Source organism: Dipodomys spectabilis, unplaced genomic scaffold (assembly GCF_019054845.1).
Source record: "Dipodomys spectabilis isolate Male_0828 unplaced genomic scaffold, ASM1905484v1 ptg000783l, whole genome shotgun sequence".
Taxonomy (NCBI): Eukaryota; Metazoa; Chordata; class Mammalia; order Rodentia; family Heteromyidae; genus Dipodomys; species Dipodomys spectabilis.
The window spans coordinates 5,656,497-5,675,340 of NW_024871460.1; the positions used below are offsets into that span (position 1 = coordinate 5,656,497).

An 18,844-nucleotide genomic window follows, 5' to 3' on the forward strand; every position below is an offset into this window, starting at 1 on the left:
CATATCCTGGTGATAAGTCAATGCACATGTTGAAACACACAGAAATATCATTACAATATCATTAACAACTGATACCAACTAACTATCTCCACTACTTCTAGTATTTCTTCTTGCACAACTTTCAAATATTGAAACCTTCCTTCAACAAGGGATGTGTTCAGCCAGGGCTGGAAACTCGATTCCTTATTTCTACCTACTCATTCTATGCCAAGAGCTCTCCAGATGAAAACAAGAATACTCCAGCACATGTACCACTGAACAGGGCTACTATAATACACACACTATCACAGAAGAGCTTGTTTGACTATAAAGAAAATGAAATCAGGCTTTTTTTTTGTCATCATGCTTACAAATAATTGTATGCCTTTGTGCAAATGTTCATTTAACGAATCAATAAAACAATGCTTGAGTTTTGTAAGACAGACCTTGGAGTCAAAGCACTTTATTTTCTTAAGCATATGAGAAAATTGATTCTAACTAATCAATAGAACACTTCTTGGGTTTGGTAAACAGACCCTTGAGCCAAAGCACCTCAAGTATACACATCTAATGTGCTGTTTACAGAAATCTATAGGGCTCTATTGCTTCTACTTGGTAACCTCCAGCCCCCAGGGTGTTAGACTTGAGCCATGACAGGGCAACCATACAATTTAACTGTGGCCAATAAAAAAATATGAATTTTAACAAAAAAATTTAAAGGTATAATACAACAACTGAGTTATATATCTATAAGAATAACCTCAAATATTTCACACAAGCAAGAGGGCACCACAGAGCTAAATCTCTGGGTAGAAGGGCAGCGTCTTAGCACCTCTGCTGACAGGCTGACATGGAATGAACAAAGTATTTCCTATCTTGGACTCAGTTTCCTCACCTGTAAAAGTACTCTAGTAGTACATGTTGATTACTCTTCATTAGAACTTTTCTGAGATCCAATAGGTTGCTAGGAAATTCTACCCCTGAACTCATGGGGCTAGATCATATTCAAAAGGTAAGACATACTAAAGATATTGGATAAAATTATTTTGGTATTATGTATAGGGTATATATGAAACAAAATTAATTGTGCATCTAAACTTAGATCTCATCCCCACGATATTCATAGATTTCAAATTTTTAAAGAAACTTTTCTAGTTCCATGTATTTCAGAAAAAGAATACTTAACCTGTAATAGCTATTCTGAGTTTGTATGGAGAACATGTGTCTTTCTTGCTTGTTTATTTCTTTCTTATGCTAAGTGGAACTTATTGTTCAAGGCTAGAACTCTACCACTTGAGCCATACTTCTACTTCTGGCATTTTGCTGGTTAATTGGAGGTAAGAGTCTCTGGGATTTGTCTGTTGTATCTGGCTTTAAACTGTGATCATCAGATCTCAGCCTCCCGAACAGCTAGGATTACAGGTATGAGACACCAGCATTTGGCAAAGAAGATATTTAGAATAATGCCTGGAACATGATTGTCATTAAAATATAAATATTTTTCTCTAATTCTTCTTGTAATATTTCATTATCTTTAAGTAGTTATACAAAGGTGTTGCCACTCAACAAAGTTTATGAACACAGTGCATCTTGATCAATGTTATCCCTTTCAACATTCTCACTCACCCCTCCAAACCCTTCCCTTCCCTTACTTTTCTTAGTTTTTAGATTATGTACTGATTTTTTTTTGGCCATTTAACAAGGCAGTTTATGTATACAATGCATCTTTTTTGTTGGTGGTGGTGGTGGTCGTGGGGCCTGAACTCTAGGCGTGGGCACTGTCCCTCAGCTCTTCAGCTTAAGGCTTGAGCCACAGTGCCACTCCCAGCTTTTTTGCTTATGTGGTACTGAGGAATTGAACTCAGACCTCATGCATGCAAGGCAAGAACTCTACCACTGAGCCACCTTCCCAGCCCCTATATAATGCATCTTAAGCCATATCATCCCTTCAACATCTGCACTCCCTTCAGCCCGCCCCTTTCCTTATTTTTCTCAATTTTGTGGCATATACAATAAATTCTTGTCTGCATTCTCCCCTCCTCCCCCCTTCATCTTTGCCCCCTTCTTCCCTTGACCCCACCCTCCCCTCTTGCAAGTAACCATTTCTTGGTACTTTCCAAATAATTATACTATTTGAGCTCTCTATAGAGTCTATTATATTTCAGTTAATTCATTTGTAACTATTTGCATACCACCAAGTGTGTTTGTTTATAGATTTATGGGCATATTCTACAAATGACAGAAACCATGCAGCCTATGTTTCTTTGGGTCTGGCTTATTTCACTTAATAGGAAGAAGATTTTAATAGCTATACAACAGTCAGGGGCCTAATATCCAAAATATACTTAGAGCTCAAAAAATTAAACTCCCCCCAAAATATATTTTCAAAGAAACAACCCAATTAATAAATGGGCTAATGATTTAAAGAGAGACTTCTCAGAAGAAGTAAAAATGGCCAATAGACTCATGAAGAAATGTTCAACGTCACTGCCAATAAAGGAAATGCAAATCAAAATAACACTGGCATTCTACCTCACCCCAGTTAGAATGGCCATTATCCAGAAAACTAACAATAACAAATGCTGGCAGGGATGTGGCCAAAAGGGAACTGTATTACACTGTTGGTGGGAATGTAATCGTTTTCAATCACTATGGAAAACAGTATGGAGGTTTCTCAAAAAACTAAATATCAGACTACATTATGATCCAGTAATTCCACTCCTGAGCAATTATCCAATAGAACATTAACAAGTCTGCACTAAAGCTACCAACACAACCATATTCATTGCAGTATTATTTACCAGAGCCAAAAATATGGAATCAACTTAGATGCCCCTCAGTGGTTGAATGAATCAAGAAAATGTGATACATACACAGAATGGAATTCTACTCATCCATCAGAAAAAAAAAGATACTGTGCCATTTGTAAAGAAATGGAAACCCTTGGAAAAAATTATTAAAAATAAATATTTTAATGTTCTATGCCCAACCATTTCCTAACTGATTTTTAAAGTTACAAATTTCTATATAACACAAAAAAAAGAGAATCAAAATGAAAATGATAGGCTTGAATGCAGAAATATGTATGTGTTTTTTTTCCTACAATAGTATCTGCTTAGTGTTTGGATGAAGAAATATGTCAGCTAATAATAATAGCAAACATTGATTTGCTGAAAATCTACTGTGTACCAGAATTCTAAGTGCTAAAGACATTCTATTTACTCCTCAGATCAACACTGTGAGGTATGGCAATAGTACCATCTTTCTGTACCAAAGGTGTGGAGATGGAAAAGCTTAAATAATTGAGTTACATGTTAAAGATTCAGTCCCATTTGGGATTTTAGGAGCTCAAATAACTCTTTTAAACTATGTGTCATTTATTTTTGAGTAAGTGGATCATTGGTTTAAAGTTAAAATAAAGGTAACCCAACTTAACTTTACAATGTCATTTCAGCTGGGAACATTTATTAAAGGGCTCCCATTGTGATATTTACATCTGCAAAGTGTTTGTTCATTAAGAAAATTTCCATTTCTGAATAGGACTCTCAGCATAAAAATCTTTGGTGAATGGAAAGATTTACTTAAAGCAATGGTCTTCCAGTACTCCAAATACAATATCAGGTTTTCTCAAAGTTTTAGAAATAAGCATTTCCCACCCAGTCACCCAGGGCTTCAGACATACAGAGTTACTGGGATTCTTATGAGTTCAATGTGTCTATTCTAGGGGTTAAATGCCTATTAAGCATGAGCAAAGCCAAAACCATCACTTGAGGAATGTTACTATGTGGGTTGTCTTTTCTTTTGCAAGTTTGATGAGATCAACAGCTTTTTCTTTGGGTACAAAAAATTATTCATAATTGCTTTGCATTTCTAATAACTTACATTCCTCAGCTTGTATTTAGCAACTTCTTTTCCAAGGCACATTTTTGCAGATTGATTTAAAAACTGAAATGAAACAAAAAGCCTCTTGCTTTTGTTCCAAAAGCAATGAAGGACAGTACAGAAACTGCATGTCAAAATCTTGCTTTAAAATGCCAGATAATATGGCTCAAGCAACTAATACAAGAGGTAGCCGCCTTTTATTTGACTTTTTCATTTATAACTAACTGAACACTATTAAAGACATATATATGTGATGAAAGAGATGGGAAGGGAAAGAGAAAAGGGGAGAGGAGGAGATGGAGAGGGAGGAAGAGAGGGGGGAATAGCGAGGGAGAGAGAGGGAAAGAACTGAGGACACACAACCTCCTACTTTCTTTCACTTTTTTGTAATGTTTTCCAAGGGAATACATAGCCAGTTACAAATGCTCATTTTTCATTATTGGACATTTTCTCTGGGTGTAGCACAAAAGGCAAGTCATTTGGGGTCAAATGTTAACGTGAAAATGAGATTAAAATATTTTCCAGCAGTTGAGTCATTTTGATCTATGAATGGGAAATAAAATGTATTCCTCGCTCCTCTTTCTGCTCAGTCCCAAATTTTGTCCTATAGTTTTTTCCCCCCCTCTAACATGATATAACTAATTTCATAGATACAACTAATTTCACAATGTGAAGTCGAGTTTTGCATTCACTTATATAAATAGAGAGGCTTCAAGGCATGAGATTCTATAGAAAGAGTACCAGGACCTAAGCCATCTTCTGATTTTTATTTGGTGTCTAGCTTCTGTTGAGTTACAAACCAAAATGCTTAGCACTTTCAGCTAACTTTTAGCTACTGAACTGTTTTTACTTATTCTGCATCAATTTATTGAATTTCAGGAAAACTAGGGAGGCTATAATGAACTTGAGAAATGAAAGTCAACAACTGGTGTTTTTTGTTGATAGGAGCTAATCTGCTTAAGTTCAGACATACTTTGGGGATAGGTGCTGACCAAATTCACTTTCAAGGTTGCAGGTTAAAAAATGACAAGTATTTTGAAACTGTCAAGGAGCAGTTAGCACAGATGATCCCTGCTACAGACTGGACTCCCTTCTCTGTCTTAAGTTCTATAGAATCAGTGGAATAAAGGCAGAGACAAGACTTGTCTCACTTTCCTAGCTTCTCCATGCCTCAGTTTCTGTCTCTCTATTTCTATTAACAATAAAAATGTTTTTCCTACAGTTATAGACAATTAAATCAATGTTCCTAGAAAAATTCCTATTGCTATTCCATAGCATGAATATAATAAATATAAGCTACGTCATTATTTTAAGGATTTAAAGAAATAAGTCACATAAAAACATACTATCCTTTTTCAAAATTTCACACATCTTTCTTTAGGACTATGAAGTAGATTGCTGTCAATTTCTACAGAAAATAAAACTGTACATGACTCTGAAACATAATTTACATGTTTCTGTTAGTTGAATAGCAGAAGGTGAAATACTAGTTAGATAAGTATATAAATAGTAGATTTGAAAAACCCACTGAACCCCTTTATATGATTAATATAAACTAAAACAATGAGGGGAAGTTGGAAGAGGATCAATAGGATTAACACAGAAAAATGCCTGCTTCTCTAGGCAAGCCTTGCTATAATATAAGAAGAGCAAGGTTATTGAAATCAAGCAAAATTGGTTTACAATCTTGACTCCTGCATTTCCTATTTAAATGAGTGTGCCTCACTTACTGAATTCCTTTGGCTCAATTTCTTCCATGCATATAATTTGGATAGTATGCCAGTATTTCAGTGTTGTTATGTGATTAAAAATACATTGTGATATATTTTTAATCCCATTAAAATATCACAGCTTGAGTTACATAAGCAGTACGTACGAGACTATTTTCCTTTCAAGATGCTGTTAATTCTTGACTTCCCAAATAAAGAAAGCACTGAACAAGACACACTGTAAGGTTAAATATCATATATAGCAATCATGTATATAAATAAATACAAATATCATGCATAAAAAGTACTGATGGTTTGCCCAATAAATGTTAATTTCTCTTCAAAAGACAAACATCCTACACCAAAAGATGAAAACTTTTTCTAGCATTATCTCTGTAGAGATCAGAAAGGGTAGCAAAAACTCCTTAGGAAAATAGATTGGAAAGGAGAAGCCCAGTCAGATATCTTTCCACATGTGTTTTGACAGCTAAATTAAGCCTGCTTATTAGTTTAGTCCCACTAGAGAATATTACTGTCTACAAAATCTTTCTTTGCTGAGCAGTTGTTTTCATTAAGAATAAACGTGGTTTCTATACAGTAGTTACTGAATTCCTAATTTCATGAGTCTATCCATCATTATTGTTGAAAAGGAATATATGATTCTTTAAAAATGGAATATTTCCTACCATCTGGTATTTATTGAATCATTGCTGAATTTGGGAAGGAATGGTGACCTACAAGACACTACTGTCTCCTATAATAAGTTCTCATGAAATAATCCGAAATTTGAACATTACCTATTCCCTTTTGCTAGTGATTGAAGAAAAAACATATATAACAATAAATTTCTGAATTGAAAAGTGAATACAAGGGCTTCTCTTACCCTGTACTGAAACAATTAACTAATATCTCCAAGAAATAAGTCTGGGTGTTCAATTACATTCTTGAGTTCTAACCTACAATCATCCATTTCAACATAATCAAATTCTTTGATAGGTAGGCAGACTAGAATCTATTCAGTAATTCTTTGTTGACTTCACAGTTCCAATAAAAATATGGCATTTTAACTACCCTTATAAAGAATGCTTTAATTATCAACTTCTATAAACTCCCTTTTGTTTCTTACCAGCTGGAAGTCACTACCAAACTCACTCTGTTTATTAGTAGTTCTTCTATGACAAAAACTAAAGATTTATCACCATTAAGCACAGATTCTACAGGTGAGTCTACTTTCAAAAACCAATCTTTGCTTTTTGATTCAATATGTATCGGGAATTCGGTCATTACATACAGTGTATTCATAGGAGTTTACTAGACACTGTGACATAGGGACAAAAAGTAGACCAGGCCTTACTATTTTAGGGAATTTATATTCTTGCTAGGGAAATGAAATTTAGACATATAAAAGAACAACAATACACATATGTGTACCATATATAATATAATATTGTATAAGCTATAAATAATCACATTTTAAATACCTAGTAATTGTCTATAAAAGATGGGATGGAGGACAGGGAAGGTACTATCTTATTTCCTCTAAAATTAAGAAAATCTGAATAACAGTAGTAGGTGATGTGAGTATTTTATCACTAGTTCTTTCCTTTTTCTTAGACTCTATCTTCCCAAGCATCTCTCTGCGTATCCGTGTATCCATACAAGATTTTACATTCTTATAGTCAGCACAAAATAGCATCCAGTAAGAGGCAAAAATTCTCAATATTGCTCTCTTTTCTAGCTCTCTCTCTGCTCTTTTCTAGCTCTTTTCTAGCTCTCTCTCTCTCTCTGCTCTTTTCTAGCTCTTTCTCAGCTCTTTCCTTCTCTTCTCTTTCCCAGCTCTCTTTTCTTTCCTAGCTCTCTCTTTCCTACCTTTCCCAGACGCTCTCTTTTCTAGCTCTCTTTCTCTCTCTCTTTCCCAGCTCTCTCTTTCCCAACTCTTTCCCAGCTCTCTCTCTCTTTCCCAGCTCTCCCAGCTCTCTTTCCCAGGCCTTTTCCCACCACGTGGAGGACCAAGATGGCCTGGTGCCAGCCAGAACGATGAATAAACCTACCCCTTACCTGAATACCACGTGCGTGGTGCTGTTCTTATCTGCTGAGGTCACACCTGAATTTGATGTGGCCATACCTTTCTCTGCCCATACCCTAGATAAGGCCTAGCCCAGGCCCAGACACTCTCTCCCTTCTCTTTTCTAGCTCTCTCTCTCTCTCTGCTCTTTTCTAGCTCTCTCTCTCTCTCTCTGCTCTTTTCTAGCTCTCTCTCTCTCTCTCTCTGCTCTTTTCTAGCTCTTTCTCAGCTCTTTCCTTTTCTTCTCTTTCCCAGCTCTCTGCTCTTTTCTAGCTCTTCTCTAGCTCTTCTCTTTTCTAGCTATTTTCTCTCTTTTTTAGTTCTCTCTTAGCTCTTTCCCCAGCTCTCTCTCTTGCTCTCTCTTTCCCAGCTCTCTCTTTCCCAGGCCTTTCCCCACCGTGTGGAGGACCAAGATGGCCTGGTGCCAGCCTGAACGATGAATAAACCTACCCCTTACCTGAAAAAAAAAAATTCTCAATATCATGTGCACATTCTCCAAGATCCCTTACCATAATTAAAAATGAGAACTTTCCACTGTTTTTATAGTTCCTTCCTAGATATCTAACCCCTCATGTTCCAAAGCAAAGTAGAAAATCTAATTGTTAAACTAGTAACACACATCTGCCTATCAAGGTCTTAAAGCATAAATGAAAGATATTACAGTAGTTCAACAAAAAACTAGTATGTGGAGCAAAATGAGTCAAGATTTGAGAGCTATACCAACGAATTCCACATTCACATTGGAAGCAGAAGCGGCACAAAAAGAAATGCCAACACTTTTTTTTTTAAAGCATACTGTCCCAAAGTAAATCATGTTACCATTCTGAAATTGTCTACTGACATAAAATATGAATAGCCTGTGCAGTAGGGCTGTGCTTCTTGAAGGGCCCATTGGAAAGCGGGGAAGCTAGCAACTCATGTCAAATAGCATGCCTGGATTTTAATCTTATTTATATGACATTGCATAAAATTTCCTTTGTACAAGTTTAGCACCAAGGTCTTTTTTTAAATTTTAACCTCAAGGTGGTGTATGGAGGGATTACAGTTGCATCTGTAAGGTAGTGAATACATTCCTTGTTGAACTTGTTATCCCTTCCTTCATTTTTCTCCCACTTTGTCTCCCCCAGCACCCGCCCCTCCCCCAAGTTGTAAAGTTCATTTACAACATATTGTCTTGTGAGTATCACTGTGGCATTGGTTCACCCATTGTCCTTCATTTCACCATTTTGTTGCTCACCTTCCCTTCTGTAATTCAGATGAACATATACACGGTATAGAATTTCCTCTGTACAAGTTTAGCACCAAGTTTGGAAAAGACTTCCTAAAATTGCACATAACTAGCTAATTCTAAAGATCTATAAGAGTGAGAGGCAATACTAGTAATTCAGTATCATCAAAATTTAGAAGAGTTGAAGTTGTTTTTAAGAGTAAAATGCTTTACTAATTATAGAATGATTCAAGTTGGAGAGGCTGCTAATTAGCTGTGAATGTCTGGTGTTAAAACCTGTATACACCATCCTTTTTCCATGGGTAATAAGTGAAGAGCATATGATTTCTCAGCCAACTGGAAGTCTCCCAGACTTAAATTCCACTCTGTATGATGAAAATTTTATTATCTTAGAGTGATAATTAATGTTTCAGAGCAAAAACTAATGATAGCAAAGACCTATTTTAAAATGTCTAAATCTAACCTAAAGTAGAGATTTATGTCACTTATTGGGTATAATACTAAGAGATTTTGTTCAAATTTGTATTTTCTTATATAAATGAAATTCATTAACTGTTCTGATTACTAGTCACAAATTACCAAAGTCATAAACCATGGGATACATGTTATACTGTTACAATTTTTAAGACTTCATGGTTTATACTAATTTCTAAAGCATTCTTCTTTTTTTTTATTTTATTTGTGAACATACTGTACAGAGGGGTTACAATTACATGGGCAGGATAATGCGTACATTTCTTACCAAGCATTGCAGCCTCCTCCTTTGTTTATCCTTCACATCCCTTCCCAGCCTCCCCCTTCCCCCCTCTTCTTATATCATAGCAGAAATCTACTTCAAAAAGCTTTGAGGGGCTGGGAAGGTGGCTCAGTGGTAGAGCACTTGCCTTGCATGCCTGAGGCCCTGGGTTCGATTCCTCAGCACCACATAAGCAAAAAGAAAAAAGCCAGAAGTGGCCTGTGGCTCAAGTGGTAGGGCACTAGCCTTGAGCTGAAGAGCTGAGAGACAGTGCCCAGGCCCAGAGTTCAGGCCCCACGTCCGGACCCAAAAATAAAAAGCTTTCTTTGAGTGTGTGTTTTAACAAGCCTATGGTCTATCCGTCCATCCACACACCCATCCGTCCATCCATCCACGAATTCTTTTCCCTTAAAAATAGCTAAATATACTTATGTTTACAAATGCTTTTCCTGCAACACAACAGCTTCACTTGATTATGCACTTACTGGTGCAGAGTTTCCACTTGGTCCTCTCGATCTAACCATCCTCCCAAGTACTTCTACACCATCTGCCGTGACGTTAGCTGATGCATTTATTGCCTTCTCTCCCACTTGCTTGCAGTCAACAACTACTTTGGCCAAAGTCTTGCTGACAACAACATGAAGCTGGGTAAAAGGGAGGACATTTTAGAAGGAAAAGTGTAGGAGAAATACCAAGCAAACTTGAATACTTGTATAATTCATCCTGAACAAGTATAAAGAAAACTTCTGTCACCATCTGTTTTTGATATTTTGCTACCTTCGTGATTGTTTAACCCTCAAGTGTCATCTGTTTTTATTTACATAATACCTTTATTTCATGAATACTATCTTTAAAAATAACTACAGTGAGCCAGGCACCAGTGGCTCATACTTGTAATCCTAGCTATTCAGGAGGAGGAGATCTAAGGATCACAGTTCAGACCAGCCCAAGCAGAAAAGTCCCCATAAAACTTATCTTTAATTAACCACTCAAAAACTGGAAGTGGTGCTGTGGCTCAGTGTTACAGTGTTAATCTTGAGTAAAGAGATTCAGGGATAGTGCCCAGGCCATGAGTTCAAGCCCCACAAGTGATATAATAATAATAATAATAATAATAACTGCAAGTATTCTTTTTTTCCCCTCAAGTCTAGTGCCCTGCCACTCAAGAGCTCCACTTCTGGCTTTTTGGTGGTTAACTGGAGATAACAGTCTTATAGAATTTCCTGCCAGGGCTGGCTTTTAGTCACAATCCTCAGATCTCAGCCTCTTGAGTATCTAGGATTATAGGCATGAGCCACAGGTACTTGGCTGATTATTTTTGAATTCTATTATTGCTCTAAAGCAATAATATCTTAGAAGTTACAGGATTGCGTGGGGAAGGGATAATGCTATCTGGTAACTCTAGACCATAGTGAAATAAAACCCTTTGACTTAATGTTTAGTTAAGTTCTCTTAAGCTACCATCTCAAGTATCTGCACAACAATTTTTTAGGAGTCCACCAATTTTTGTGAAGATTTGGGAAAGCCTGTGTTGCCATTAGATGCCAGACTTGAGTAAGTATATTCTAGATGTATTGGCTAACCACATTGTGTCCAAGATCATAAAATTCCAAGGCTTATAAACATATTTTCATCTATGATGGCATCTTTTGGTCTTTGTCTGGCCTTTGGTTTTATTAAAACTTAAACTAGAAATGTCTTTCTTCATACAACTGTTAAAAAAACTTGAAAGTTATTAATTTTAAAGCCAATAATGAATGAACCTTACTTGTTTAAATACAGTTTGGTAAAGCTTAACAGTCACCTTAGACTCATAAAGAATTCTGTGGAATGAGAATTACAAGTTAAAGTGAAAGTGCTTGTTCTAACACTTGTGCAACTGCAAATGCTTTCATCTTCCCATAAATTTTCTTGACTGCTTTGCTTCAGACTTGTCATAACTAAGAAAAGTGTTGTGTCAGAAGGAGAAGTAAAAGAGGTAAAGTCAAAGAGCTCTGAATGGGACCTTGCCCTAGTAAATCTCCCCTTGCATCTCAAATGTTTTTCCGATTCCTTTACTTCTGGTAGCACAATCCTAACAGACATGGGAGAAAAAAACAATACCAGTTTTCTTACGCAATGGTTCTTAGTTACTTATGTGATATAAAATTATGGTATTCTTATACACAGAAAGGAGCAGTTTATAAATGAGATGGATTTAACTACATGGTAGGTGAGATTACTGTGCAATATCCCTTCTCTTTAACAAGCAGGAAGGCCCAACTTAGGGGAGAAAGGCTCCTGCGAACCAGTGAGCTCTTTTCTCATCCTGAAGAGATCAGTGGACATTCCCCAAATACAAAGGAACCAATAGAAGATGGAAGGAAGGTATGTCCACTCTCAGGTTTCTGAGAAATGAATGTTAAGGAACAGAATTCAATCACAAGAGCCAAGTTATTAAGATCAGAACAAATAAAGTTAGGGTTTACAGAAATCTTTTGTAAGGTAACTTTTATGATGACATTGATAGGTTGTCCCTGAAAAAATGTATATGTATAATCAGTGATATCTATCTTCACATTTTAAAATGGTTCATCTAGTTATGTCTTCATAAGCAGTTGCAAAGATGATCTGCTCTTTTGGTCAGGCAGACTAGCAATCTTTTGTTCATCACACAAAATATAACAAATAAGCCATGGTCTACTTATTCATATAGTACTGTTTACTGCATTGTTTCTCAAAGGGAGAATCTGGACCAATTCTGTCAATATCTCCTGAGTGTCTCCTGGAAATATACATTTCAGGGCCCTATCACAGAACTACCTAATCAGAATCTCTGGACATGATCAACAAGTTTAGAGACAGTAATTCTACTCCACTCAAAATTTGAGATACAGTGCTCTATGGCATTAAAAATATATATGCCTATTTTCTCAGCAGAAATGGTGATGAATATACATAGGAATTAGGTATATGTGTGCAGAATGCGAATGAATAAATGCATTACTCACCTTGTGAAAGCTTCCATGAAAAATTTTCCTGATTTCAGGTCCTTCAAAAGTAACCGTTTGAAAATCCCCATTGCGATCATAGTTGAAATATGTTAGAGTTTTCCCGCCATCTATTCAAACAAAGGAAATGTGAAAATACTTTAGAAGGAACAACAATTCAACTAGATACGGGGCTTTGAACTCAGGGCCTCACAATCTTGCCCATGGCTACTGTTCTACACTCTATACTTCACTTACACTCCTCTACACTTTACTTCTGGTAACACAATCTTATCAGACATTTAAAAAAATACCAGTTTTCTTATGCAATGGTTCTTAGTTACTTACGTGATATGAAATTATGGCATTCCTATACACAGAAAGGAGCAGTTCATAAATGAGATGGATCTAACTACATGGTAGGTGAAGATTACTGTGCAATATCCATGTGTAGATCCATGCCCCTACTTTCAGCTTTTTGCTGGTTATTTGAAGATTAAGAGTCTCCAGATTTTTCTGCCCCTGCTAACTCAAAACCACAACTGTGATTTCAGCCTCATGAATAGCGAGGGTTAAAGGCATGAGCCACTGTTGCCTGAATTGCTTCTAATTTTTGAAATTATGTCTAAGGAAAAGTAATGAGTAATGAGAGGGTTTATAGTTTTCAGTTTGGCACAGGCTTTCAGTTGGCTAAATTAACGTGGGATGGGAAAGAAACTTGCACACAATTTCCCTATGGAGCTGTGGCTCAAGTGGCAGAGTGCTGGCCTTGAGCAAAAAAATTCAGGAGCAGCACCCAAGTTCTTAGTTCAAGGCCCAAGACCAACACACACACACACACACACACACACACACACACACACACACACACACACACACACACACACACACCGCACATGGTAGCTGGAAATAAGTTTAAAATACTGTCTTGTATCCAAATGTTCCTCCCCACCTCCAGACATGGGGGCTTCCCTTCTCAGACTTGTTCTCTTCTCATTTCATACTCGCTCTCAATTAGCTAACCCAGTATCGTGGCTTATATGTCATGCACACAACTTTCCAAAGTTACATGTCTATCCCAAAATTCTTCCCAAATAAGAATGCTGCTGACCTGACATCTTCTCTAGAGTAGCAAATAAGCACCTCATACTATTACATACATACCCCTAACCAAACCAACTTCTTGTCCCCCCTATTCCCCACTCCGCCATCAGCTTTGCTCTGCCCACAGCCTTCATACCTTCAGTAAAACACGTGAGTCTATTTTCAACTTGCTCATTACCATATTACAGCCCCTAGCGCTGGCACAAAGTAAGAAATGTTTGTTGAACTTATGAGTGGGTAAGTGAATGAATTAACTGTTCTACCACAGATCAGGTGCCAGTGGCTCAAGTCTGTCATCCTAGCTACTTAGAGGGCTGAGATCTGAGGATTATGATTTGAAGCCAGCCCAGGCAGTCCATGAAACTCATCTGCAATTAACCACCAAAAAGCCTGAAGTAGTCGTGTGGCTGAAGTGGTAGAGCACTGGACATGAGTAAGAAAGCTCAGGGACACTGTCCAGGCCCTGAGTGTAAGCTCTAGGACAGATACCCTGCTGCGCCCCCTCACCCTGGCCAAAAAGAAAAAGAGTTACTCTGTGGTATAAACAGGCAAGCTTCCATGCAATGTGCATTAGGCAAACATATGTCATATATATATGTATATATGTAGATGCATATGTGTACTTACTGTCCAAAATTATCCCAACCAGTGGGTCAGAATTTTTATTTAAAATTTCCCAAAGAGCAAATGGTTCTTGTGGGGTGTCAGGAAGAATTCGGAATAGAAAACTGATTGTATAATCAGAAGGCAGCCCTTCTGGATGCAGATACCTGAAGGAAGGAAGAAAATGATGTTCTATTATATCTTTCCTCAATATTTATTCTTCTGATTATTGAGAAGATACACTTTCGTTATACAAGCTTTTGGAAAACCACAAAGATCATTACTCATCCCAACCATATCACTCTGTCCGGGTGGTAGATTTCCCACTCATGTAAACAATGTGAGTGTTTATCCCCTTTATCATTTTGGTCCAGTCTTTTCTTATCATCATGTAAACATTTTTCATTTCCTTAAATATTTTAAAGCATGATATTTAATGACTACAGTACACAATTATATCATGGTTGACTATTTCATAACTAATCCAGGCAGTCACACTTCTCATTGAACAGTGAAGTTGTTTCAGGAGTTTTAGTATAATAAATAATCACTTATCTACAATCCTTTTATAAAACTTAGCTTATGATTTTTTCACAATCTACCATCTGTGATAATTAATTGTATTCCTGCCTATAGTAGGGACTAGGATGCACCAACTTAGATCCACCTTCAAGAATTAAGATTGTTCTTTTCTTGATTCAGCTGCCTTCTGAAGTTCCCTTAGCTGGAGAAAGCTTCCTCTCCTTGGGCCATCTTACTTTACCAGGGCTTCTCTTTAAGTCACTGGTCTTTGAAGGAGTAGAAGGAAGAGCCAGGACCTCCCAGAGGGAGACAAAGCTAAAGTATCTTCCAGTGTTCAGAATTCTGGTTGGGGAGGGGCTCTGTTAAGGCTCTTTCTTTGGGATTGCTTGACTCTTCTGCCCTGTTCTGCTTTCTGCCACTCTCTTCACAGAGCAAACTTCCATCACATTTCCTTTTGGGAATCTGCTTCTTGAAGAGTGCAGCCTTCTATATAATTTCATTCCCCACTCCCCTTCTAACAACTAAACACATTACTTCTTTACTTTTTATCTTCCTCCTAACCCCTCCCCAAAGGTCTTTCCCATAATAAGAATTCAGCTAAGTTATTAATTGAATTCATAAATGTGTGAGTAAGTGGGAATTTAGCGTTGGTTTGAAAATGAAAGTTGTGTTTGTATGAATAGGTATAAACATCTCACACCTTCATTTATTAGTTAATTCCTTTGTATTAAAAAAAATCTTTCATTAACTTCTTGTTTGAGACCAGACATGGTAAAGACATGGAAGATACATCAATGAATAAAACTGACAAAGATTCCTATCCTTGTAACACTTAAGTTCTAGTAGTGTGAATAAGGTAGTATATTTAGAAGGTTATGATTTCCATAAGACATCTGAGTAGAGCCTGGGACTTACTGGAGGAGAATTGTGTAATAATTTTAGTTAAAGTCAAAGTAGACTCATTAAGAAGATTAAATGAGCAGAGCTTCATTGAACAGGTTATATTTGAGCAAAAACTCAAGGGAGACACTATAATTAGCTATGCAGGCAACCAAAGGAAGAATATTTCAAGTATTCAAGTTATTAAAGCATTAAAGAAGGAATAGCCAATGAAGACAACAAGGTGGGCTTTGCCTTCTATGTTTAGAGGCAAAGCAAGGAGGCCATTTTGATTGGAGAAGACTGAAAGAGACTTGAGGGGAAGACCCAGATAATACAGGCCATTTATGAACTCTGACTTATCAGGAATTATTGGAAAATTTGGTGTGACATTGTCCAAGGATCAAATAACGGTGGTAAGAAAGGACCAGGGCTGTAGTACTGAACATATGGAAATTTGAAATGGCACTAGATATCCAAGTAGAGATGTGTACCACACAGTTGGATATGACTGGACTTTGGGAACTAGATCTGGACTGGAAACACAAAGGTAATCCACAGTACTTTTCAACTCTCTAGATTTGTTGCTGTAACTGTTCAAGGATCAAACTTATGTTGCCATAAGTTTGGGTCCTGGAACTCAATTTCTGGGTACAAATCTGAGCATTGACTGCCACTTAAACTCAAGTTGTTAGCTTCTTTGAGTTTCTATCTCATAATTGACATAATACTTGAATCGACTTTATTGAGTTGACTGGAGGTTGAGTAAGCAAGCATACATAGGGACTTAGAATAATGCCAGCATTTATGGATCAGTTCTTTTTACATACTTTCTGAGATGATTAGATACTAAAGTTCAAATCAGCATGTAGCTGAGTTGGATTATTTTTAATCAAAGAAATGTAAACAGTCTTTGCTCAAAACATCATGGGAAAAAGATCCCACCAGGAAGTATTACAGAATGTTTTAATATGTCATCGCTTTCATATTGAGAAGGAATAAATGTGATTGGTTTTGGTAACTTGCAGTGGAAACATACTTGGTTGGCTGGGAAACCAGGGCATCTTTATGGAGATGGTAACATGGGTACAAGTTGAAGGTACCAGGCTCCATAGAAACTCCTTCCACTGATGAAAAATCCTTTTCAACCAAGCCAAACATTTCCATCATCTTAAATCCTAAGAGACAGACAGACAGACAAACAAAAGAAAGATTTTATTGGTATATATTAATTGTGTAAAGAGAAGTTGCCTTGTGACACTTCTACATGTGTAAAAATTTCGCAGATTCTAATCTCTACCACTCTCCCTTACTTAAAAATCCTCTCTCTTCCTGAAAACACTCTCAACAGGTTTCATATTCTACTTTCATACCTGCAAACAACCATATTCAGGGTTGCATGTTCACTTCCTTTTTGGCTCAACCCCTCCTGTAGGTATCACCACCCCCTCAAATTAAAAAAAAACATAACTTGTTTTTCTTTTCTGTCATTCTTTTTTAAGACGTATTAAAAATGCACCGAGAGATCTCGTCATGGCATTTTAGACATGCATATATCAGGCATTGCTCAGAACAACCCTCTCTATTGCTTTTTCATTTCCAATTCCACCCCCAAACTTCTATGGATGGACAGCTTTCATTGAGATGCTTTTAGGTATAAGAAATAAATGCTCAAGTGGTAGAGCGCTCGCCTTGAGCTGAAGAGCTGAGGGACAGCGCCCAGGCCCAGAGTTCAAGCCCCACAACTGACAAAAAAAAAAAAGAAAAAGAAAAAGAAATAAATGTTTTAGTTTTAAAGATTTTTTTTCTATTAAGATTTTTCATAAAAATGAAATCTGGACTTCAATTGAGAGTTAGTTAACATATTTGTATTTGAAAAAGAAAACTAATGATGCATACCTGCAAGGTCCATACCATCCTTGTGCACCATTGGGCATGCTGAAATACAACACAAACAATATAAAACCCTCATTTATATATTTTCCAAACACGGTCTTTCCCTGTTAGCAGCTGAGGAAACTAGCCTAGCCTTTCAGGAAGTGAATGGTGGAGGAACTTTACATTGGATTTCACCGGTTTTCTCTGTTTTTGTAAAAACTGAAATGCTGTAGTGCGTTCTTTCAGTACCATGGGGTCACAATTTCCCTCTTTTTGTGTGTCCATTAAAATCAGTGGCTGTCAGCACCTGATGGAAGCCACTTTACTTCTAAGATGTCAGCTTCATGTATAATTATCATACACTTTTGTCATCTATAGCCTATATTTAGCCAAGTACAGTCCCTTTTAACTATAAACTCTCATCCTATTAGGGAAGATCTTTATGAATTGAAAACTCTACAGCACTCAAAAGGCTGAGGTGGCAAGATCCAAAGTTGAAGGTCACCCGAGAAACACAGCAAGATCTTGTCACAAAACAAAACAAGAAAATTAAAGCAAAACTAAACAGAAAAAAAAAACACAACAGCAAACCCAAAACCTTCAGAAAAGAGAGGTTTCCTCTATTTTCTCAAACCCACAAAATTTAATGTCTGCTTAAGGAAGAGCAATGTGAGTTAACTGTCCTCCCTCAGTTCAAGAGGGAACTTACTATTTTAACCAACACTAGACAGTTTAGACTTAAAAAGAATAAAAGAAAAAAAAAAAAACCATGAGTGCAAAACTCCCAAGAACATACTTGCTGATGCGGTTTCACAGACAAAGGTAATCAATTCATCTTCAATTTTCTTGAAGGCGTCAAAGTCATCCACAAAGAAGACATGGCGCCCGCTGGGCTTACTGCCAATGTTCACCAACTCTGAGTAATCTGCATCGGCTACACCAATTGCAAAAATGTTGTAGCCTGTGGTAGAAGAGGAGCAGCATTGTTGATTATTGTAAATCCCATGAAATACTAACAACACAAGGTTTTGAACATCCAAATGCTTCAAATATGTTTAGGAAGGCCAGTGTGGTGGGGGTGGGGGGGCCCAAATTCATTCCTTACAGTTCATCAGAATTCTTCATGCATATATTTCATGCCATGAGAGATATTCCATCATTCCCTAAAGAAATTTTCCATTTTAAAGAAAATTCAATAAAGCTAATGCCCCCAATTAGTGCTTGAGACAAAAGAATTACCATTTGGATAACATTTTCACAGTTAAGTGTTTAAAATAGACAACCCAATAC

The 18,844-nt window shown here is 37.0% G+C and overlaps 1 protein-coding gene across 3 annotated transcripts in view; it reads right to left on the reverse strand.

The window, feature by feature from the left end:
* The window catches only part of Col14a1 (collagen type XIV alpha 1 chain), a 167,833-nt gene that overhangs the window by 46,388 nt on the left and 102,601 nt on the right, over window positions 1–18,844 (reverse strand). For all 3 annotated transcript variants that reach the window (XM_042673144.1, XM_042673143.1, XM_042673146.1), the window contains exons 28-33: window positions 18,351–18,515; window positions 17,576–17,614; window positions 16,716–16,854; window positions 14,300–14,442; window positions 12,590–12,699; window positions 10,085–10,243 (exon numbers count right to left, since the gene is read on the reverse strand). In XM_042673144.1, the coding sequence (XP_042529078.1) occupies window positions 10,085–10,243; window positions 12,590–12,699; window positions 14,300–14,442; window positions 16,716–16,854; window positions 17,576–17,614; window positions 18,351–18,515 (755 nt within the window). The remainder of the gene's footprint in view (window positions 1–10,084; window positions 10,244–12,589; window positions 12,700–14,299; window positions 14,443–16,715; window positions 16,855–17,575; window positions 17,615–18,350; window positions 18,516–18,844) is intronic.